Raw genomic sequence first — 25,541 nt, forward strand, 5'->3', positions numbered from 1 at the left:
ACGAACACCTGGAGTTCATTTCAGGTGAACATTGGGAATGCATTACAGGTGCAACCTTCTGTGGCTGCAGAGGGGACAGAGTTAAATAGTATAGGGTAGATGAAGGGTACAGGGAGAGGGGACAACTCTCAGAAAAGGCTAGTCATTTCCTGCAAAGGTGAACCCTACCCGTGTCCTCCTCCTCAGTCTTTCTTGAATTAATTTTCTTGGTCTTCTCTTTACCCCTCATCAATCTTCCCATCTACATGCCAAGTTCTAATCAGATAGTGAATATTTGAAAAGTGGCACCACGTGATGGAGAAAGGACTGGGCTGAGTGTCAGGTTGGAAGATGGTCCTAATTCAGCTAGCTTACTTCACATACACCTCTGGGTCTCCAGCTTTAAGGTAAATTAGAGAGTCAGTTTGCTAGCTTCAACAGTCAGTGCTTTTCTGAAAACAAGAAGGGCTGGCTGAGTGCTTTGGCTCACACCTATAATCCCAGCACTTTGGGAGTCTAAGGTGGGAGAATTTCTTGAGGCCAGGAGTTGAGATTAACCTGGGCAACATAGCAAGACCCTGTCTCTACAACAATTTAAAAAATTAGCTGAGTGTGGTAGTAGCTGCCTGCAATCTCAGTTATGCAGGAGGATCACTTAGCCCAGGAGTTTAAGGCTGTAGTGAGCTACGATTGCACCACAACATTACCGCCTGGGCAACACAGCAGGACCCTAAAATTAAAAAATAAAAACAAATAGGGCAGAATCTGGGTCTTTTAATCTCTGCATTCCTGAATTCAGCACAATGCCTGGCACAAAGAACACTGATAATGTATTTTTTAAAAGGAGCTATTCTCAGCTGGACGTGGTGGCTTATGTCTGTAATCCCAGCACTTTGGGGGGCCGAGGCAGTGGATCACCTGAGGTCAGGAGTTCAAGACCAGCCTGACTAACATGGCAAAACCCCACCTCTACTAAAAATACAAAAAAAAAAAAAAAAAAAAATCCGGCTGTGGCGGCAGGCGCCTGTAATACCAGCTACTTGGGAGGCTGAGGCAAGAGAATTGCTTAAACCTGGGAGACAGAGGTTGCAGTGAGTCGAGATGGTGCCACTTCACTCCAGCCTGGGTGACTGAGCAAGACTCCATCTCAAAATAAAAAAAAAAAAAAAAGGAGTTATTCTCTAAAAAATGAAATGATGGAGAATTACATTAACATAATAAGGTAGAGCATGATCCCAAAGTATGCAATATTCTGAGTGTGGGGTGCCTGTTAACAATAACTATCACTCGGTAAGTGCTTAGTTGTGCCACTTCCATGTTAAGTATTCGACTGCTGTTGTGTAACAAATCACCCAAAAACTTAGCCATTTAAAACAATTTAAGCCATTTTATTATGCTCATAGAGTCCGTGGGTCAGGCATTTGGACAGGACACAGTGGGGATGGCTTGTCTCTGCTCTGCAATGTCTGGAGCCTCTGCTGGGAAGATCTGAAGTCTGGTAGTGACTTGTCAGCTGGGGCTGGGATCACCCAGAGGCGTCTTCACTTACAGAACCGGTGGCTGAGGATGGCCTTGGCTGGGTCTGTTGACCAAGGCACCTACGTGTGGTTTCTCCTTGGGGGCTGGGCTTCATCACAGAACGGTAGCCTCAGGCTAGTAGGACTTTTGAAGGTGGCTGCTCACAGCTCCAAAATCAAGTGTCCCAGTTTACAAGGTAGGAGAGAAGCTTCATCATTTTTATGACCTAGCCTCAGAAATCAACTATATTATTCCCACCACATTCTATTACGAGCAAGTCATAAATTCATTCACGTTTAAGAGTAGGTGAACTAGGTACTGCCTCTTGAGGGGATGGGGGAAAGGCTGTCACAGAGCACATGGGATGGCAGCTATTGTTGTGGTCATATCTGGGAAATAAAATCCGCCGTGCATGTACTGTCTCATTTAATCCTTTCATTATCTTTGGAAGTAGGTATTATTGTCCCTCTTTACAGGGAAAGAAACTGAGGCTCAGCGGGGCTAAGCAACTGGCCTGTGGACAAGGCCAGTACATGGCAGAGCTGGAGTTCAACCTAGCCTGTACAGAGCAGGTGTTCTCCAATAGCATATGATGCTGCTTACAGGAAAAGGGAACTGAAAAAAATAAGACATTCAAAGGCCAGTTTGGGAGTGAGGTATTCTTCTCTCCCATAATCCTGATGTCAGAGTTATTATCTTTCCCATATGGGAATCTGGTTCCTGTGCATAACTCTCCAGGGAATTGCTTCACAGAAACTATGTAAGTATGTGTGTACCTTTGATGCCTCAAGTCTTCTAGGTATGCCAGGGGCTGCTGTCTGCCCTTCCCGACCACACTTACATGGCAAAAGAGTCCAGCAAACCATGAGCAGGAGCAAGCTCTGACCACCTCCGTGAAGGCAGCACACAGAACCAGTTCGTGCCAGGAATATCTTCTCTGCCATGATCCCCCTTTGAAATTACATCTTCCTTTTAAGTTCAAACAAGAACCTAGACTTCCAGAAAGTCATCTTGATACTCCCAGGATACTTATAATCTGGAATGTTTAGAAGGTACTTGGCACTCACTGCTTGCTCTGTAGGTTTTTTGTGTTGTAACACCCCAGTTAGTCTTCTAAGGCCTCAGAGGGCCTTATTCTGCCTCAGTCCCCCACCCCTGCTGAACAATACCCCATTCTTAGGAGGTAGGCAATAATTAGGTCAAAAGCCCTCAGAAAGTTTATTATGATATTATAACAGGAGGACACATGCTTCTTTAAAAGCATTTTTTGAGAGCCTACTGTATCACAGGCATTGTGCTAATGACCCATGTGATCCAGAAGCAGAAATTTAGAAAATCAGGTATGAGCCTTTTGGGCGCTCTGCAGCAGGTAAATAACAAATCGAAATTGTATCTAGAAGTGAAGCATCCTTGGTCAGATTAAGAGGCCTTCATGACAGGTACATTTGAGGCAAACGCTGTAAGGTTACAATCTCTATCAGCTGTCAGATGTTTAGGAAGACCCTAAATAGAGTATTGAGATCCTAATTCTTGATTTTACTTTCTCCTAGAAGTTGTCTGAGTGATGATTTTAGCTGGGGCTATCAGTCAGGAAAGGATAGGTCTTGCTGTCACTAATTTCAAATCAGTCCTCTTGTAGTAGGCAAATTTCTCTACCTTTCTTTTAATTTGTCACCATTTCACCTCAAATTATCCCAAAAGGCCATGACCTGTGGAAATACCTTTGAATGTTCAAAATCATCTGATCCAGCCACATATAAACCTGGTCATAAATTATGGGTAATCAATATCAGATTACCCATAATTTTATCTTCATTCATTATTCACACTGTAAATCCTTGATCCAAATACAAAGCTATTATATAAAACTATTTCTTCAACAAACCAACAACAAGAATAAAACAGCTCCTGTAAATAATTACCTTTGGGATATGAAAGAAAATGTAAACATTTTATTTGGCAGTTGTTTCTGAACACATGAATAAATAAATGGAAAAGTACATATTAATATTTCTTTTTGGAGTAACAGATACCATTAAACGCTTATTTACACATCTTCACTGCAAAGAACAGTTACACAATTAAATTTTGTCTTATAAAAGGTAACTTCCCACATCACTGGACTGGACAGTTAAGGATGGAGATACTGGTAGTGCTTGGTTCTAGCAGTCTCAATGTTTGAAAGGCATTCATTTGCAAGTGTAATAAGAAGAGTCGTCATGCATTGAGTTCATCCGGGTCATGTACTGTAGAAAATTTCTGATGGCAGCCACAGAATTTGGTGTCTCATGCGCTTAAGTCAACTATGACATGTTTGTAAATCTGTGTATTTCCCTTAAAACTGGAAGCAAAAAGAAAATTACGCTTATTAATGGACACATGTGTGAATGATCTTGGTGCCTGAACATTTAATTCCTGAAATTTCACAAATTTGGCTTTTTCTGCATCCCAGTTATACACTTGAGTAAAGGAGTAATCACTTCCAAGAATTGCATATTGGTAATTATTTATCTGAAGAGGCTGGAACACCATGGATCCTCGCGACGGCATCCTCTGAATATCCTGGAACGAGGAGCCTCCCCATTTCATGACTTTGGAATCACCAATGAATCTTGTCAAGCAAATGTACACGTCCCCTTTCACTGAGAAGTGCTTCACTGCGTACACATCCTCCATGTTAGGAATGTCAGTTTGGTTAGTGAATAATTGTGTTGCTTTGTTCCACTGATAAATTACAGGACGCTGGGAACTACTGGACAGAATTAAATGAGGCGTTCTGAGTGTCTGAGGTGTTCTGACTATTTCTAGATATTCCACATCAGTGTCCCTGTACCACGCATGTAAGGATTGATGGGAGTAGAATCCGTTTCCGTTCCATTTGTAAATGGTAGTAAAACCAGCTTTTGAACTGTCAGCAACAACAAAGTACCAGTTGTTTTCAATCTTGAATGTTTCAATGTCATTGGGTTTTCGGATTTTGAGAATTTCAATATCCTGGATTTTTATGAATTTATTTGCAAAACTGTCTCGCTTATAGATGTGAGAGCCACCAAACAGCTGGGCCACAATAACATAGAGCTGAGTTTCAATGACTATAGGCTTGCATACTACAGTGGATGTGCCTGGGAAAAGACAAAGGAGAGGTTAGTTGTGTGGCCATCCTCTTTTGGAGCATGTAAACATGCAGGCTGGGGCCATACAACTTCCACCCAAATCAGCCTGAAACAAGAGATCTCCTTGGTTGATTAGGCAAGGCTGGTCTCCAAAGCCTAATGGCAGCAGTGTCCTGAAGTTCTGTGCCTTTGTGCCTCGTGGGGCCTTGTTACCAACAATTGAGTTGTTAACGTCATATCCAGCCTGCTCTAGACGTTCAGGACACACAGCTATGGCCCGAGTGTTCTCTTATTTCTTGCAGAAAGAAAGCATTACTTTCCCTGACATATTATGAGTTAATCATAATTCTAATGAAAACTACTGTTTACTGAGCATCTATTATGTGCTTTCTCAATTTACCTCATTAATTTTCCCAACAATCTTAAGAGATAAATAGTATCTCTTTTTCCACATGAGTAAACTGAAGCTCAGAGAGGCTGTTTTGGTAGCAGAAGGCAGAGTTGGGGATTCAAAGTCAGGCCTACCAGCGTGTCTATGCTTTTAATCCAAGCTGGGGACAAGTTAGCTATTCCAGGACTTCAAATTTGGGTTATCTAAGATCTTAGGTAACCAAAGGCTAGCATTGTGGTCTGGGTAGCCCATGGCTCTACTGTAATTGTTTTGCTCTAAGTCTGAACTGCTTCCTGCTCTAGAATAACTCGCCTTTCCCCTGCAAAGAAAGGAGATGCCACTTTTCACTTTTCTGGAGCTTTAGGTCACTGGTGGCAGGAGTGAAGAGAAGGAAGAGGAATGTTTAAGAAAATCGAAAGACGGGGGCAGCCATGGGCAATGCTCCTGAAAGTTATTTTGGGAAATCACAGAAAATGATGTGGGATCTGTCAGTGGCCTAGCTTGATATCCTTTGGGGAAGAGTTTGATACTTATCTGACCTGTGAGATTCTGATCTCACAGAAGGAGTTTGGCTCTAGAAAATCCAGAGACAGCTGGGCAAACCTGGGCTTTAGGCCTCTTCTGACTACAGTTCTAGTGCGGAGCAGAAAGTTCTACATTAACTCTTTCTACTAATTGGCTTCATCCATAGGCAAGGTAGTTTTCTTTGTGACTCTTTTCAGGGCGAAACTGATTGTATGATTTTAAGAAAATCATTTAACTTCTCTGAGGCTCAGTTTTCTTTTCTGTACAATGAGACTTTAGACTAGATTAAGGATGGCCACCAGATTCCAACACGTACCAATACTGATTGGCTCATTGACTGTGATTGCCTGGGGAACTGTGTTGAGAAGGATTCTGTGGCCGTGTCTGCACTCTACATGAACGATTACCATGATAGATTAGTGATGCCTGTCTAGAGTGAAGGAAGGGATAATGACTGAGCATGGGACACATATTTGTCATCTGCTATGGTTGGAATGTTTGTGTCCCTCCAAAATTTATGTTGTAGTTTAATCCCCAGTGTAATAGTATTAAGAAGTGGGGTGTCTAGGAGGTGATTAGATCATGAGGACTCCACACTCATGAATGGAATTAGTGCCCTTGGAAAAGGGCTTGAACAAGTCTGTTAGATCTTTTTCTGCCCTTCTGCCATGTTAGGACATAGAGAAGGCACCGTCTTTGAAGCAGAGAGTGAGCCCTCACCAGACCCTAAATCTCCTGGTGCCTTGATCATGGAGTTTCCAGCCTCCAGAATTATGAGAAATAAATTTCTGTTCTTATAAATGACCCAGTCAAAGTATTTTTTGTTACAGCAGCAAGAAGGGACTAAGACATCATCCTAGACAATATGCTCTGAGGTGCCCTCTGAAATTTTGCAGATGTATGATTTATTTCTCTTGTAAGTGCTCATCTAAAGAGCCATTCAAAGAAATTGATGAACCATACACAAGTAAGAAGAGCCTGGTTTTGACTGCACAGAACCCTGCTATAGTCCACTGGAAAACTTATGGGGGACTAGGGAAACATGACCTTCTTCCTTCAGAAAGGAGGATTCTAAAAGAAAGGAGTCTCTTTTAGATTATAAAATGGTCTCAGTTTGGAAGGGATCCCTTTATTTAAGTAACCCCAGCCTTGAGCAAGCCCCAGACCTGTCTTGGTCCTTTGAGCAATGAGGGTGATGGCTACCAGTAAAATCTCTCATGACCCTCCATGCCTTATCTAAAGGCTTACCTTTTATGGGGAGGTGTGAGTGCTCTTGAGAGCAGATTTAATGGTATTAGAAGCTAAAGCTGATATTAAATATTGTAGAGGGAGCCCTATGTTCTAACTAATGACTTATAATTTTAAAAATTATTAAAATGGGAAAGAGACTTAAGAGATCAGCTAAGTAAGGCCAGGCAAGGTGCTTCATTCCTGTAATCCCAGACCTTTGGGAGGCCGAGGCAGGTGGATCACTTGAGGCCAGGAGTTTGAAACCAGCCTGACCAACTTGGCAAAACTCCATCTCTACTAAAACTACAAAAATTATCGGGGCATGGTGGCACACGCCTGTAGTCCCAGCTACTTGGGAGGCTGAAGGACAAGAATTGCTTGAACCCAGGAGGCTGAGGTTGCAGTGACCCCAGATCATGCCACTGCACTCCAGCCTGGGCAACAGAGTGAGACTCTGTCTCAAAAAAAAAAAAAAAAAAAAAAAAAAAAGAAAGAATTAGATTCCATGGCCAAATTAAGGGTGAAAAATACGGGAAAAATTTCCTCACTGCAGGACTTCTCGGATTCACAGATGTATGTATTATGAATCTACAAGACCAAGATATGGTTCACGAGTTTATTGAACCACAAAATCCTTTTTGTTACAAGGCATACATTAACATTTTGTAGAAGAAATGTTTGTGTAACAAAGTTTGAGACTTAGTGATCTAAAATTACCTTCTTATCTTATAGTTAAGAAAAAGGGGTTGGGGGTATCCGCGAGTATGAGCGGCTCGCCCAAAGAGACTGTGGCAGAACCTGGACTAGAACTCCTGATTCACCATCCAATACTTTTCTTTGAAGAAAAATAATCAAATATTTACTGATTATGTATTATACTAGACCCTATGCTAAGTTTCTTGAATATGTGTTCACATGATCTTATTAACAACCCTGTGAGTTAAGTATTAACATTATTCCCATTTTACAAGTGGGGAAATTATGGCTTAGAGAACAATCCCAGGTCATTTAGCAAATGGTAGAGTTGGAATTCAAATGACGTTAGGTCTGCTAAAGCATTCCCCTATACCACTCATCTTTCCTTGTTGCCCTTGGCTGAAGTAATTTAACTTCCCACTCAAAATATTATTAGGCTTTTCATACCTGTAATGTTGTCATAATTCCGGAAGGTCTTTTCCACATGGTCCCATTCAAGGAAAATGCATTTTCCAGTAAAAGGCTGAGCGATGACTACATACTCATCATTCAAATAAGAAAAAGTGTCTATGGACAATGATTGATAAGGCAGGTCTTGAGACTTTGCAAATTCTGCAAAAAGAGGAAATGATAAATAACTGTGAGCTAATACCTCTTTCCTTGGCTGGATCTCAAATATTCATAAGAAATACATGTATTTCAGAGAATAGTAAAATGGCCATTTTACTTTTCTTTTAAACGCATGAAGCATTGTCAATGGTTCATAATTTTTTAAAAATTAAATTGCTCAGTTGGTTTTTAAGATATAAAAAATATCAGTTCCTGCATATGGAAAAAAAAAAAAGGTAGCTCTTATTTTAATTTTATGAGATGGAATGATGATGAGTACATTACCTGTAATGATGCAATCGAAATCCTTGGAGGAGAGACTATTGATTTTGCGCTTCTTGTATTCTGGGGGGCCTTCACAGTAGATGTCTTCAACAGTTGCATTGGTGTGGCCAAGCCATTCCACTAGCCATTTCAGTTTACAGTCACAATTAAATGAATTACCCCTCAGGTCCCTGAAAGACAAACTTCAGCTGCTTTTGCTGTACAAGGGCCCTACCCACACAGGAGAGAGTTCTACATGAACAATTAACATGTGCAGAATGACCTTACCCAGCTTTACATCCTGCCCTATAACCCGCCTGGAACCTGACTGACCACTCACTTGGGGCTCAGAGACTTAGCACCATGCACACTTGAAGACTGCTCAGTCAATGGAACCTCATCACTTACTCCCTCTTGGATCCCCAAGTGGCTTAGTCTAGGGCTGTGCTGTCAATAGAAACAGTATATGAACTATACATGTAATGTAAAATTTTCTATAGCCACATTAAAAAAGTAAAAAGAAGCAGGTATAATTCATTTTAATAATATGTTTTATTTAACCCAGTACATACAAAAGATGATCATTTTGACACATCATCAATATAAACATTATTGAGATATTTTACATTCCTTTTTTATACTAAGTCTTTGAAGTCCAGTGTGTATTTTATACCTATAATATATCTTAATTCAGATGCTAAATTTTACCAGAAATAGGTGATCTATATTTAGATGTCATAAAATTCATAATTGAAAAAAAAGATGTATATACCCAAATTGTTCCAAACATACTTAACATTTTCCAGTAATTGAGCTGAGAATCAGCTTTTAAATTTAAATTTAACTGTTAAAAAATTAAGTAAAATTTAAAATTCAGTCTCTCAGTTGTACTAGGAGCACATTTTAGGTGCTCAGTGACCATAGATGTCTGGTGGCTACCCTATTGGACAGCACAGGTCTAAAGGACAGAATGTAGTGATTATTGTAATGTATTTAATTAAATCAAGTGAGCTGTTTGCTTCTCTTCTTCCTCACAGACATAATTAATCCTGATCCTCTTCTGTGGTCTACAAATTCAGTGTAAATAGGAAATGACTTTGACACAGCAAAGTTAGCACAGACATACAATCGCTCATGCCTGTAATAAGTTATACAGCATAGACCATTTACATTTCCACATATGACCCCAACTCACCAAGTTCTCTGTGTATTTGCATTGCTTCTGTTCAGGAATTCCACCTCCTTTCCTGGTCACACAGAATTCTTAAGATAGGTGCTGCCTACTCTTCACACCGCACATAAATAATTTTTAAACGCCCAAACATTTAAAAATGTTTTTTAGAGGATACTTTCAAGAAAGCCAAGAAATCCACTAAAAGGCAAGTTGGCATGGATCCTTGTACTTCTAAGATAATTCTTGATTTGGGCATATTAGAGTAGGTCCAAAAGGCTAAACCCATCTTGGGATTCCCTGGAGGGACTGAACCAATTTCAATATTTTTTTGTTTGTTTTTCACTAGTGTAGGGTATAGACTGACACAAAAATGGGGTAAAGGATCCCCAATGAGCTACATCCCACGTCACCCATGAAGTGTGTTCTAACTTCCAAGACACTCCCAGAACTGACCTAGTCTCCCAGGAGAACTCTGACCCACAATAATGAGTGGCAACCTTTCAGGCTACTGTAAACCAGAGAAGATAACTATGATCTGTCCAGGACTCTCTTGGAAGAATCCTGATTTGGGCGTTCTCCTGAAATTAAACCATCATTCAGGAATTGGGGTAATAGACATGGAGGAGGGGCTGGGGAAATACTGCAAGGAACAAAGAAAGTTTTTCATTAGGCTACTGATTTGAAGTTAAATACTGGGCTTGGAAAAAAGTACTTGACTCAGATTTTCTTTTTGTTTGTTATTGGAGAAAAGTTATTTTGAATATATAGTCTACAGCAAAGTACCTGAATACTTTTTTTAAAAAGCTTTTGTTTTCATATATCCTTTCATTTGTTCCTGTATTCCACCTTATGACATTTAAATACCTTTCTAATGTTCTGGAAGGCAAATAAGGAAGCTGAATTGCTTTTGAGAGGTTTAGGCATATATTACTTGCTTTGCTTACAGCAAAATGTACAAATTCCTTGCAAAGATCTTTCACTCGGAGGCTTAAAAGTCAAAGTTTGAAAGCTCTTTTGTTTGAAAAAGGGTCAAAAATAATTAAGTTCATTCCCTTCCTGGGGCTTAAGCCAAATTCCTGGGGATTAAGCTTAGAGTTGTTGTTCAGTCTAATGAGAAAAAAGCCAAACTTTTCTCCCTTCCCCCACTTCCTGCTCCATTTCTCTGTTGACTGACCAACCCAAGGGTGTAACCTTTCATCTTTATTCTGTCAGTTTCCCAGACTCCTTTATGTTTTCCCTTTGTAGCCCTATTTCCTGGACCTCATGAGAAAATAGGGATCTTGAAATTTCTAGCCGGGTTTCTTCCCACCCTGTCAAAGTCCCTTACCATCGCTCCCTGCCATATAGACACACACTTTGTCAAAGGAATGCCTGGGTGCCACATATTCAGAATTTCCAATGATAAATATCACAGAAGACTCAAATGTTAGTCTATGTAAATTTAAATTTTTAGCCAGTTAAAATTCAGATTTACAAATCCTAATTTTAATTTAAAAGCCAATTAAAAATTCTAATAATCAATACCAGGCTTCCTTGTTAATGACTGCAAATTAATTAATTGTTCATTGATTTCTTAGGTCCTCTTACACATTTGTTAAAGAATCCAGGCCTTTGAAAATATCTTTTGGGAGCGTCTGGAGATTGTTGTTTGCAAGGCTCCTGGAAAAAAAAAAAAAAAGGTGATGTAAACTGTAGTGATAAATTAAACAAAGGCATTTATTGATAAAGTTTAGTTATGAGTCTCTTTTGTCATTTCCAGCCTACTAAATGACTTGTGGTCCTTTTTTTACTTCTGAAATACTACTCAGATTCCTGCTGTTGTCCTTTCAGTTCCTAACCTGTTCACTTCAACACCCACTCTGTATTTATTTATTTTTATTTTTATTTCTTGAGACAAGAGTCTCGCTCTGTCACCCAGGCTGGAGTGAAGTAGTGTGACCTCAGCTCACTGAAACCTCTGCCTCCCGGATTCAAGTGATTTTCCTGCCTTAGCCCCCCATAGCTGGAATTACAGGTGCCCACCACCACACCCGGCTAATTGTTGTATTTTTAGTAGAGACAGGGTTTCATCATGTTGGCCAGGCTGGTCTTGAACTCCTGAGCTTCAGTGATCCGCCTGCCTCAGCCTCCCAAAGTGCTGGGATTACAGGCGCACTCAATATTTAAACAACATTTTATGTTGGTTAAAAACAACAATGATTCCTGGGCATTGATCTTTCCATTTAGAACAACACGGGAGAGTCACACTCTCGGACACTCAGTCTAGGGGATATCTCCCAAATGATGACTAACCAAACTGGTGAGTGTCCATCTCCAAAATGCCCCCTCTCGTCCCGCCTGGGCTGCCCCTTCCTCCTCGCTTGCTCCGGAGAGCAGCCAAACCTCCAACCCACAGTCAATAGCCCTATCCCTTCCCCAGCACATCCTTTCTCCTTTCTGAAGCCCACGCCGCCGTTTCCTTTCTAGCTCCATTCATTACACCTCAGAAAAAAGTTTTCTTATAAATACCTATCCAACTATTCTCTTTAATCATCTCCCTCTTTCTCCTTCTTCCGGTTCTTTTCCTGTGACCACAGGAATGATTTTCCCTTTCCCTTTCTATTTGTTCTTCCACAAATCACTAGAATGATTCTAATCAACGTTAATGAGTAAAAAATTGTCCTGATAATGCCAAGAAAAGGGAAATGTGTCCCTAGTACACAAATATAGCACAGTACTAATGCTGTATGACTGGGGAAGGTCACCAGGTAGTGTAATTTTCTATTTTTAACCAGCACCATATATATATACACACATGTTATAAACTTTTCTTAGAGGTTTTTTTTTTCACAATAAAAATAAAAAACTAAACTAAAAGAGCCCATACCATTAGCCTCTAAACCCTTGAAAATTCTCTCGACTTCCCTTTAAAACATTCTCAAAAGTCTATGTCTTCTACCTCCACTAATTAAATATAAGATTTCTCAAGTGCAAACATTCAAGATTTTTAGAACTTATTTTTAAGTTAGTTACGTTGTTTTTCTGGGTTTTAGAAATTACTACTAGTTTGGAAAATGGTTCTCAAAGAACCTTGGAATGTAAGAATAGGAACTGAGTCAGAACGTTCCATTCTCAATGGTGGTCCAATTGTGACAAAGAGCATGGCTTTTGGAGTGATTCTGAGCTACGTTTGAATCCTGACTCCAGCATTTACTGGTTGTGTGACTTTGGCAATGTATCTTCTTGGAAATTCAGTTGTTTCATTTTTAAGTGAAGATAATAATACCTTATCTCATAAGATTATTGGAAAAAGAAAATTAGATAATCAAGGATGGTGCAGGCATCTGTACTACTCTCAGCAGAGTGGCTGGCATCAGAAGAGGAGAATGGCTTCTGTATGTACATTGTCCAAGAAACAACGTTTAGAAACAGACCATACGAATGAGCTGCTATGGCTGTCCACATACAGCAAAATTAACAAAATACCACTAAGGAGGACTATTCAAGAGAATGTCTCCATAATTCATCTTACTGACTGGTGTTTGAATGAAGAGATTTTCTGATGTCTTGGACCAGTCCAGCGTCACTCCCCATGTTATGTGTCTCAGTTTATTTTCTGGCACAATGTGGCTTAAAGTTATCATACTAACTTCTAAGTGGATGTCCCTTCCTCTGAAGCTGGCAAAAACTGCAACTGGCTGCAGGGCATAAATTTAGAGGAGGTTGAGTCACAGGACAGTGGGCATGCAATGATTAAGCAATCAAATCCTGAATTACTACTGCCAATAGGGCTACACAGGAAAAGGCACTGTGCTTGTCTTACTGTCGGAGGGGAATTCTTTTTTTTTTTTTTTGAGACAGGGTCTCACTTTGTTGCCCAGGCTGGAATATAGTGGCGCGATCACAGCTTACTGCAGCCTCAACCTCCCTGGCTCAAGTGATCCTCTGGGCTCAGCCTCTCCAGTAGCTAGGACAACAGGTGTGTGCCACCATGCCCAACTGAGTTTTTTTTATTTGTAGAGACAGAGTCTTGCTATGTTGCTCAGGCTTGTCTTCAACTCTTGGGCTCAAGCTATCCTCATGCCTCTTCCTCCCAACGTGCTGGAATTACAGGTTTAAGCCACCTACCCTGTGAGATTCTTTTAAACAATGGGTGAATCTGGAAATTCTACTTCCTGCCCAAAGGAGCAGAACTTTAGGCCTCACATGATCCATGTGAGATAACCACAGAACAGATGGCAAAACAGAGCTGCAGACTCGGAGCTACCGGGCTTCCGGAATGGAGAGGCAGTATTTTTGCATGACAAGATGGAGGGCTTCTTATTCGCCAGAACTGCGAGATGGGGCTGAGAAAGACAGGCTGGCCCGATGGGCTGTGGGATGAGGCATTACATTTCCTGACAACTTCTTGTGACAGAGGCTCTTGCCTTGGGAACCAAAGGGTTGGGGAGGCAGGGGAGTCAGAGGGAGAAATGGTGGGTGGATTCGCTGAACCCAGTGTCAACCCTTTGCTGCTTCGCTACCAAAACTTCAATGAAATCCTTGCCCACAATGGACTGCTCTTAGAGGAGAAAGGATGAAGCTTCATGTCTAGGTTTGGTGAGTGATGGGCATGAGAAGGCTGCCTGGATTCACTAAGAGAAGCAGAATCAAGAGGAAGTAAGATTCAGACATGACAGCGGGGCTTCCAGACACCCAAAGCCAGGGAGCTGGAGTTCAGATAGCTTCCCTAAGTCTCTGGGAGGTCCCAGTGACATCAGGGTACATTTGGATAAAAGTAAAGCAGGCAGTGGGATTTGGGCAGAGAACAACTTAGGAAAGCAATGTTGACAGAGCCTGAGAATTATTCTGCAAAAAATGTAACAGGTTACCAGGGTGCGGTGGCTCACGCCTGTAATCCCAGCACTTTGGGAGGCAGCGGTGGGCGGATCACCTGAGGTCAGGAGTTTGAGGCCAGCCTGGGCAACATGGCAAAATCCTGTATCTACAAAATACAAAAATTAGCTGGGAGTGGTGTGTGTCTGTGGCCCTAGCAACTCTGGGAGGCTGAGGTGGGAGGATGGCTTGAGCTCAGAACTTGAGGCTGCAATGAGCCATGATTGCACCACTGCACTCCAGCCTGGGTGACACAGTGAGACCCTGTTCAAAAAAAAAAAAAAAAAAAAAGATATATATATAAAGGATTGTGTAAATAAACGATGGTCCATATGTAACATGGAATACTTTGTAGGAGACTTTAAAAATGAGGTAGGTCTCTATGATTTAATATGAAGTGATACCTAAGGGTAGAGTGTCATCTCTCTGGAGCAAGAAGGACAGATACATGTCTGTGGATACACAAAGAAAACTCTATCAGAAGATACAAAAACTGTTGATTGAGGTTGTATCTTGGCGTATGGTTACTGGAATCTTTCACTTTCCTATGTAAATACATATTTATGTTGTGCATTTTTATCATCAAGCATGTATTATTATTTTATAATCAGAAGAAACAAAGAATAGAGTTGACTTTTTGAAAGGATCCTGTTACTGAGTACTTGTACATAAATATGGTTCTGTCCAGTGAGGGTTCAGTCATTCAAAATCAATCATTTGGCTGCATTCATCAACTTCCAAAGCTACCTACAGGGTTAGATTAGGAATTACTGTCACGGCCCGAACTCTGGGGCCTGAGTGGTCAGATCATGCAAATGTCTTTCACAAGACCTCCTGCAGGAGGGAGCTGCCTGTTTTCTAAAAAATTCCCATGCCGTTTCAGGCCCTCACCCTTTAGGGAGATTGGGGCTACAAGGCTGTCCAGGCTTGAAGCCATTGCTATGGTTCTTTGCCCCAGCTTAAAGTCAGCTGTGATGAGGGTCAGCTGTGATGAGGGTCTGTTGCCTCCACAAATCATCATGGGCATCTGAGGGCTTCAGGGAGATTCACTGCAGGAGAGAGCTGCTGAGGGCTCTGGGACCAGGGGCACCAGGAAAAAAAAGGGCAAGTCACGTGACGTTCCCTGAAAACTCCTCAGCATTTAATCATAAAAATGGGGTAAATAGCATGAGATCTGGTGGTTATCAGGGAATTTAAACAGCTAGAGAGACTGAGATAGCACTTTGTGGGTTAGAGTTAAGGTTATTTTAGGGTTTATATTAGGATTATTTGATTCTTCAGATTCCACCTCTGCACTGAGTTTTGCTACCAGAAAGCAAAATACTTGGATAAAATTTTTGCAGTTCTGCCTTCATCCCACTCCCAGCTTCACAGAGTAGTGACTTAATATTATTATTAACTTTTCCTCAACAGAAGCTCTCATTGCTATATGTGCTATGTGTTTGTAAAACTGGTTGTAGCTATTCTTTCCTGCATCATTTAGTGTAGTGTAATGGTTTAAGTGCCAACTTCGTCCAAATCCACCAGGGATTAAATTTGAACGTCATCACTCTTTGGAATGTGTCCTTAGCCAACTTAATTTAACCTCTCTGGGTTTCTGTTTTGACATCTGCAAAACTGAGTAAAGGGTATGAATTTCACTTATTGTGAGAATTAACACATGTAGTTACTAATATTTTTATACACATATCTTTGTAATGGATTCCAGGAAAAACTGTATCTGCAGGTGAATTTTTAAACCTTATGTGTTAAGACCACAAAACTAATCTTTTTCTTTGTTGTTATAGTCATTAAACAGTGATATTAAATATCTAAACACTTTAAAATATTCACTTCAGGAAGCTGAGATCATCTATTCTTTCTGCCTCTCTTAGTAAGGATAATCCTATGCCTTGGTATTCTTAAAAGTTCCATCTTTTACTTTTACTGATACACATATACACATACACACATATATACACATACTACATATGCACATATATATGTAATAATAATTATTTCTTCGCTTCAAGAAAAACTGGAAAGTGCAAAAATTATTTTTTGAAAAAGGAGAGAAATAATAATTATCATAGGAGAAGTAACCACTGTTAAGATTTAGTCATGTTTTCTTCCGGCCATTAATGCAGAGCCCATCAAAAGCAAGGGATTCTGGAAAGCCGTGTTGCTAGTCCTGCCCTCCAGGGTGTCTAGTCCTTCTCTTACCTCCAGAGTGTCATGACCTGAGAGAGTGTCACCCTGAATTGCGGTAGGGGACCCTCCTTCCTCTGCAAAGATCTGTTAGCCAAGGGTGAGGGTTAAACAGAGCTGAATTTTAACACTAGATGTAAGAATTCTTGATTCTTAGGAATAGGAGGAAGAAAAATTATGAAGGACAGAGAGGCAAGGAGTCCCAGGTAGCCACCAGAGTTGTCAGGAAAAAGACTTTCTATATGGTATGGTTTAAGGAGTACCAGGCTCCTGCATTGGCCGAAGCTGACCCCTTGCCAGTCAGACTCACTTTAGGGCCCAGAACTCAGCCACAGAGTACAGGGGTGAGGTGAACAGGGAAGTGGATATCTGAGTTTGAGCTCTGGCCGTTCCCTTTTCTATAAAGTGAATGATCACTGGGTCAGAACAATCTCCAAGTTCTATTCTTGCTCTTAAATCACATCTTTGTCATTTTCACTGAGAGGCTTATGGCTTCATCTTTAAAATTAATAGATAGGTGATAAATAGGATAGGTGATACTTTAGGCCACATACTTAGGGGTCAGTGTGTTACAACAGGCTTTTCCAGGAGATGGAGATCACACTGGGTCGCACCAGAATATCCGACTGGGGTGGGGTGGAGCTAATTGGGACAGGGGTGAAGACACAGTCAATGAGAGACTTGAGGAAACATTTAATCAATGTTCCTTTATTTCTAGGATAATTCTGCAATGAGCACTGGAAGGATGGTTCTCTTTCCATTATCTGTAGGTCTAGCATAGTGCCTGGCACAAAGTAAGCCCTCAATAGATACTTTTATTTATTTATGTATTTATTTATTTTGAGATGGAGTCTCACTCTGTCACCCAGGCTGGAATGCAGTGGTGCTACCTCGGCCCACTGCAACTTCTGCCTCCCTGGTTCAAGTAATTCTCCTGCCTCAGCCTCTTAAGTAGCTGGGATTACATGCACGTGCCACCATACCTGGCTACTTTATGTGTTTTTAGTAGAGATGGGGTTTCACCATGTTGGCCAGTCTGGTCTCAAACTCCTGACCTCAAGTGATCTGCCTGCCTTGGCCTCCCAAAGTGCTGGGATTACAGGCATGAGCCACCACTCATGGCCTAATAGACACTTTTAAATGAATGAATGAATGAATGAGGCAGGCTGGAGTAGATGAGAGGAAGCGTACATATGGAAGCGTACATATCTAGGCAAAGAAAAGAGCAGAGGATGCTCCTTTGAAGTCCCCTGTGCCAAGGCACTGAGGGAGAAAGCTCAAAGCCCCGTGAGTGACTAGTACAGTTCCCACCAGCTGGTGTGGACCCCCTCAGGAAGGACCCTTCCTCCCCACAGCCCCACTGTGGTAGAAATCCCAAGGCAATGTGGAGGCTCTTTAAAGTGTGCCTTCAACTAACCACCATTCTCTAGGTCCTGATTCACAGTTTACCTAAGAAACATTCTTTAAAACAACTGAGATATTGCACAGCTCAACGTCTAGTTACCTTGAAACTGGCTGAGTAAGGTCAAGTGTTCTCAAAGGCAGATGGCCATTCCTTCTTGACAGAAATGATGACCATTTCCTGTCCTTTGGTGTTTTCATCGTTTACCCAAGAAAACCTCCAATTATGACTGTGGAAGCCACTGGAAAGTCTTCTCTCTGAGGCAACCAGATTGGCTCAAACACCACATTTGTTTCAGTGCCACCGGGCTCTTCTGCTAAGAGAGCATCGCCCACAGCCATCTGGGGTGCATCCAGCCCCTCTGCAATGCAGATTCTCAGCTTGGGTTTGTGTCTCTCTGAGCCTGAGGCGGTGCAAGCGCAGTTACTTTAATTTCATAGAAAGTGTTTAAAGGGGATATACACTCTAGCATTTAGAATCCTGATTCAGGACTAATGGAGGTTATGCAGTGAATTTTAGTTTATTCCTACACAGTGGTGCTTACTACATACCAGGCCCTGTTCTAAGCACTTTGCATATATTAACTCACTTAATCTCAAGACCTTAGGCACTAATACTCTTAATTGCCTTGTTATTCCTCATCCCATTTTAAAAGATTATTATTATAACCCCATTTTACATGCCCAGTCTGTAGCATAGTGAAGCTAAATGGCCTGCCCCAAATTCCACAGCTGTTAAGGTGCAAAGCCGAGGAATTGATCTGAGGTGGAGAAAAGTGCACTTTGAAGCCTAAAGCCTTAAAAAGGAAACCAATGGTTCAGATAAATGCCAGCTTTATTAATAAGCAGTAAATAATGGAAAATAAACTTGACCTATTGAGCTGGCAGAGAGACAGTTGAACCCAGGCAGTCTGGTGGCAGAGATCACCCTCTTAGCTGCTACATTGCACTACCTCTTTACATACATGGCAACGTGAAGGCTAAAACAAAGCATCCTGTGCAACTGATTGGGAACATGCAAGCATCCCGAGTTTGGGGACTGTTATATAGTTCTTTGTACCCCCTCAGTGCTGAGCAACCATTGGATACTCTACAATACATATAGATTGATGATAATTTTCTCCAAATATTTATATATATGCATGCAAACAATGCTGGTTCCACTGGGCCTTATCCACAGTGACACTTACATGGCACACAAAGCAATCATTACTAAAGACTCGTGGGTATTACTAGAAGCCAATACATAATGTTTGAAGACTTTGTCATCATTGGCCATAAACTAATATTTATTCATAAACTAATTTTTTATTCATGTGTTCCTGATTACCAAAATAACATATATTCACCAGAAAAATTTAAATATACAAATGATTGCTAAAATATACAAACCATTCAAATATTAAAGTGAAACATGCATAACATTAGGACAATGATTCAAAATAAAGTAATTGAGAATCTCAGGATTTGACAGGCTTTGAAAGGACTTAACTTTAAGAATTCTCTCTCTCTTTTTAAGGGTTAATTTGTAGGGTTTTAAGAGTTAATTTGCAGGGAAAGGGGGATCTCGCCTGATAGCCAGGTATATATAATAACTTTTTTATTTTTATTTGTTTATTTTTATTTTTATTTTTTCTTTGAGATGGAGTCTTGCTCTTTTGACCAGGCTGGAGTGCAATGGCACTATCTCGGCTCACTGCAAGCTCCACCTCCCGGGTTCATGTCATTCTCCCGCCTCAGCCTCCCGAGTAACTAGGACTACAGACGCCCACCACCACGCCTGGCTAATTTTTTGTATTTTTTTAGTAGAGACGGGGTTTCACCGTGTTAGCCAGGATGGTCTTGATCTCCTGACCTCGTGATCCGCCCGTCTCGGCCTCCCAAAGTGCTGGGATTACAGGCGTGAGCCACTGCGCCTGGCCTATAATAACTTTTAAGTTGTCCGTAAATGTCTCTTAGAAGAGAAATCTGCTGACATCTCTGTATAAGAAGGTGAGAAAGTGCGTTGTTCCTTTAGGCATGAACTAAATTTATATAAATGCACAGGTAAGGGAGTGGCTTTAATGTTAGGCCAGAGTGGGAACCAGCTGGACCTGAAAGTATACGTCTAATCCCAACTATCTGCATTTTGAGATGAAGTATGTGGGTAGGGATCCTGTTTTCAGGATCTTTTCTTTCTTCTCTAGTCATATTTCCTCCTCAAATCATGTCCCATGGAAGGATCTAGCCAGCTCAATAAAAGCTATCTGGTCCTGCTCTAACTGACACAGTGGAGATAGCACCAGACGTCTCATCAAAGACCGTGGGAGTTATCTGGCTTTACCACTTAGTAACTGGGGAGCAGCTTAAACTCATGGTGTACCTCCACTTGCTCGTTTGTCTGTGAACATAGTGCTACTGCCCTGTCTCTTTCATGGGGTCATCAGGAGACTATGATGAAGCCAAGAATATGAGAAAGCTTTGTAACCTCTTCCTGCAGCACATGCAGGTTAGAGGGTGAGGTGCTAATTCCTCACAGCTCGAATGTTTGCCTTGATTGGGAAGGATTGATCTGAGGTGGAGAAAAGTGCACTTTGAAGCCTAATGTCTTAAAAAGGAAACTAATGGCTCAGACAAATGCCAGATTTATTAATAAGCCATAAGTAATGGAAAATGAACCTGACTTACTGAGTCAGCAGAGGGAAATTTGGGTTTCAGATCCTCCCTACTCCATCTCTCCTTGAAAGACAGAAAGGAAAGAAGGAAGGAATAAAAGAAGGAAGGAAGGAAGGAAGAAAAGAAAGAAGGAAGGATGGAAGGAAGGAATTGTACAGTGAAGAATAGCATAATTCAAAAGGAGAACATAACTTGGGGACAAAGGCCCTCAGTGAGAAAATATTTGTCCAATTTCTCTTGCTAGGCTGAGCTTCTCTAAGGTGGGACTAGATCTTACTCATCTTTGTAGGCCCTACTCCTTGTAAAGCATGTGTCACATCCTAGAAACTATTTAAGATGAACCATATGGCATTGCCATTTTTGTAGATAAAAAATAGCCTAACATTGGCAATGCCATATGAGTCAACCTAATAAGTGTTAGCTAAAGATGCAAGAGACCTAAGGGTCATATTCATTTAGCCAGCCTTAGCCCCTGTTCCCTCATAACACCTTCCCACCTCCAGCACCAGCTCAGAGAGGTGGGACTTCTCTTTCACTGCCTGTAAGAGTCATGCCTCTCTTTGAGGGCTGCCCTTGGTGTTCCTTGAACCTGAAATTTTCTGGATATTAAGTGTATTCTGTACCAGTCTCTCTCTCTTATGGGCTCCATACTGCTAAAGAAAGGGCATCATTAAGACCCACATTTAAATTCCCATTTCATTTGATAAACATAATAGGTTCCACTAAACAAAATGGGTGTCCTACACTAGGATGTCAAACAGACTTTTTTCTTTGCCTTTTTCCTCTTCCCCTTCCCTTCTTCCTCTCCCTTCCCTTCTTCTCTCCTCTCATCTTCCTCTTTTTCTTTCTTCCTCCCTCCTTTCCTCTCTCCTCCCTTCCTTCCCTCCCCTCGCCTTCTCCCTCCCTTCCTTCCTTCCCTCCTTCCTTCCTTCCAAGACAGGGAAACATTTTTTCCTGTTCTGTGCATGAAGCCTGAAGGAAACCACAGGCTTTTAGGCTGGAGAGGAGACACAGCTGAATGAATTGGGCAAGTGAAGCTCATATCTGGGTTCCTCAAAAGGACACCTGAGTCCTACATCCTCCCTACAGCTCTCATGATGCTAAGCATTGGACAGAGGCCATGTGGATTGGGATGTATGTGAATCTAGTGGATTTCAAGTTGAGGTCATGAACTTCCATTTCTCCTTCCATATATTTGCTTCTTTTGTTTAATTTTGTCTGAAAAATGAGGTTTGGCAGTGTTGGGCTCTGTGATAAAACTGCATAACATTTATTCTGTAAACAGCCATCTTTGCATCATATCATGTCATTGACATGAAGAGTAGTATTGCAAACACTGTTTTTTTATTATAATAACTCTATACAGAAGCCTTGAAAGGTATGATTTTGTAAAATATGTCTGGTCATTAGCTTCTCTTTGCTACAAAACAAGCAACAGGAGAGAAAGGGGCCTGGTGGAGGCAGAGGGACAACCGCATGGACACGCTGGAAATCAGCTCAGTCAAAGAACAGGAATTTTTGTCTCCTTTGTTCCCTGCTGCATCCTAGGGCCTACAGCAGAGCTGGGAATGAAGTATGATGAGAGAACAGGTTAAACTTGACAGAATGACTATGACACTTGGATCTCTTGCATCTGTATCTAGAACTGATAAGATACCTATTAGGTAGGTTGAGAAACAGCTGTTGAAAGGATGAAGAGTCACTGCAATTCAACTATTAAGTAGATGTTCTCATAATTCCATAACTGATCAGCTCATGAGGCATCTATCCCCTCCAAGACTGTTTCCTCATTTCTGAAAAAGGGATTATTGTGCCTGTTTGGCAGGATTATTGAGAGGATTAAATGAAAAGTAATGTAAATGTTAGTGCCTTTTCTTTCTATGTGCTTCTAGTTTCCTTAAAATAATCTATGTGTATGTAAGAGTGTGTATGTGTGTGTGCATGTGCGTGTGCATGCACGTGTGTGCCTGCATGTGTGTGTGTGTGTGCGCGAATGTGTCTGTAGAGGGTGAGGGAGGCTAGAAGAAACAAGTTGTTTGGGTCATGTTGTTCAAGGTTTCTCAACCTGCCCACAATGCCACTTTAGGCTGGATAATTCTTTATTGTGAGGGGCTATCCTATGCAGTAGATGTTTAGAAGAATCCCTGCCTTTTACCCACTAGATGCCAGTTACATCCCCCAGTTGTGACAACCAAACATGTCTCTAGATATTGCCAAATGTTCCCTGGGAGACAAAATTGTTCCCTGTTAAGAACAACTGCTGTTAGCTGTAATCACCCATTGAATAATTAAATATTTCACTGATAAACAAGTTGATCGGGTATTATGAAGACATCGTCTGCGGCTATATTATGTTTAAATGTATATAAAGTGAGGGCTTATAGAGGAAAAAGAAAAGCTGATATCAAATTACATAGTCAACCCATAATGATCCATGAAGCAAGTAATGATGTAGATAATAAAAAAAGTTATTTCAGGCACACAATTTCCCTGCATTAGATTGCTTTTCTAATTATGGTTGATTTAGGATACAAATATTAATAGTAATCAATTTCTTGAACACCCTCTGACAGATGACAGGGAAAGATGGCAAGTGTGCATGGAGAGAAATCATTTGGGTTTCTTAAATTTTTATGGACACTCATAAAGTAGGTGCATTAACCACAGGTGATCAAACTGCATTGTCCATTAGCAAGCTTAAAAAGTAATAGCAATATTCATACTTACAAGTGAATTAATGACTTTAGTCCCCGGAAAGTATGTCTTGAAATTGACTTGATGTTGTTGTTTTCTATGAATCTGCAATAAGTTATAATATTTTTTGTCAAACAGTTACAGGAACTTGAGAGTACTTGTCCTGAATCATCATGTTTAAAAAAAGCTTTTTTACTTACAAATACTCTAGATGTGGAAGACCAATAAAAGCATCATCACTGATCACATCAAAGGAGTTCGATGTGAATAACCTGCCCAGAAAAAGTACACAATGAAAATGGTGAAACTGACAGATTGTCAATCTTGGCTGCTTTTATCTCTCAGAAAAATGAGTGGGAGTTGTATACAGAAAAATGTCTGCATGGCTGTCTGCTACAGTGTTAGTTATGCAGATAATCTATGCAGCATTTTTTTACTCCTAATCATCTCCTCATCAAAGGCTCATCAAGGGGTGCCTGGTGCCGCCCCACTCCTCACAATGACTGCCACCTGCCCTGGGTGATATTTTGAGATACAATCACAGCAGCCAAAGCAACATTTTACATATTTTCATGACAAAGGCACTAATAATCTTTTCTACTTGTTCTAGAAACCTCTGGAGTGTTCTGACTGGCAAAAACAATGGTGCTTGGGGTTTTGAGACTGGGAAACCTAAAAAAATTAAGCTGCATGCCCAGTTGTGCTGTGATATCTCATAATAGACAGGCAGTTGACACTGGCTCCATGAACACCAACCAGCCTCCTCCTTTGCAAACAGACTGAAAATGGGAAACATGAGGTTTGGGAAGAGTCTTAGACCCATTTTATCACCGAATAGTTGAAGCTTTTACTTGGACAAATATATTTGCAATTTCAAAATCCACAAGGATTTGGTTTTGAAATTACTGATGAAAAAGAACATCAATCAGCCATCCCACACCCTGTTGAACTCCTTGGAGAACTGAACGAGAGGCTTAAAAGAGGTAGTTTTAGGCTAAACCGTACAACAATATATTATATTATGTCATAATGTAATAATAATAATAATAGTAATTCTGTTAGTAAAGCTTATCACTTTTACTTTGAAACCGGGGATTAAATATAACTACCACAAACTAGCTCACTGAATTCACCTCTGAGCCTGTGAACTAGAGGAATTAAAACTAGGAGATCTCACTTTCTGAACATTTATGAGTCATCTGTTTGTCATCTGGGATTGCTTCAAATAATCAGAGGAGGGGGACAGCAAGGGGTTAGAGAAGAATTGGCATGAGTTGATAATTTTTGAAGCTGAAAGATGGATATATAAAAGTGAATTTTACTATTTTGTCTACATTTATATATACTTAAAATTTTTCATAAAAATGCGGAGAATGGGGGATAGGAATGAACCAACTAAACAAAAGGAGATGATTTCTTGCATTTCTTCCTAAACTATCAATCCTAGAGTGGTGTTGGATTGTCTTCTAATCCCTTATGCCTCTAATGTCATGGCTTTGTACCCAGATAATTCACTAGGTTCTGAAAAGCCAGCACTAATGAATAGTGATACATGTTAGAATTCCATATTACTAAAACAAATTCAAAGCTGTATGATTTCCATCACAGCTTTGGCAATTGTGTCTCTTCTCACTTCATGGTTCTGGAAATCAAGAAGATTCCTCAGCTTGACTCCAAGGTAAGCTAACATCCAAAGGCTTCCTTAGGTTCCAGACTTTCATTGCATTCAGTACAGGCAGCATCAGTGGTGGAGAGAATGGAATAAGGCAGAAATTGGTATATACAAATATTATACCTCTCACACTCACTGATTTGAAAAATGGCCCACGGACCATGCACTTCATAATCTCATACTCTAAGTTGCCAGAAGAAATAGTTTCCATTGCTACTTCCCTTTATGTTAAATCAGATGCAGGACAGAGTGGGAAATGAGTATCAGTGGGCAGAACTTGCCCATGCATGTCACGGGAAGAAAAGAGAGGATTTCTGCTAGATTTTTTGTCTGCTTGTTCATTTCTTATCCCTAGCACCTGTGATACAGCACCTGACCTATAGTAGACATTGAATAAATATTTGTTGAACAAAGAGGAATTCACTTTACATTAAATTCTGATCCTTACCAAATTACTGGATTAAATGTTTCTTACAGCAGGAATTTGCCTTTATTTGTTTTTGTGTCCCCAGTCCCGAGCACAGTTCCTGGAGGAATAATGTTTGTTGAACTACATTTCAAGGACTAAAACCTCTGGTG

General features: G+C 40.8%; 1 protein-coding gene across 3 annotated transcripts in view; it reads right to left on the bottom strand.

Annotated features, from left to right (window-relative positions):
• Positions 1–2,691: 2,691 nt before the first annotated feature.
• Positions 2,692–25,541, bottom strand: part of LGI1 (leucine rich glioma inactivated 1) — a 40,509-nt gene continuing 17,659 nt past the window's right edge. The window contains exons 3-8 of one of the 3 annotated variants that reach the window (XM_017963123.1): positions 23,491–23,562; positions 23,324–23,395; positions 11,087–11,158; positions 8,347–8,516; positions 7,900–8,064; positions 2,692–3,838 (exon numbers count right to left, since the gene is read on the bottom strand). In XM_017963123.1, the coding sequence (XP_017818612.1) occupies positions 3,801–3,838; positions 7,900–8,064; positions 8,347–8,516; positions 11,087–11,158; positions 23,324–23,395; positions 23,491–23,562 (589 nt within the window). In that variant the 3' untranslated portion in view covers positions 2,692–3,800. Of the gene's footprint in view, positions 4,620–7,899; positions 8,065–8,346; positions 8,517–11,086; positions 11,159–23,323; positions 23,396–23,490; positions 23,563–25,541 lie in introns of all 3 variants that reach the window. The other 2 variants (XM_003904016.4, XM_003904017.3) reach the window with 2 other exon arrangements.

Source organism: Papio anubis, chromosome 11 (assembly GCF_008728515.1).
Source record: "Papio anubis isolate 15944 chromosome 11, Panubis1.0, whole genome shotgun sequence".
Lineage (NCBI taxonomy): Eukaryota > Metazoa > Chordata > Mammalia > Primates > Cercopithecidae > Papio > Papio anubis.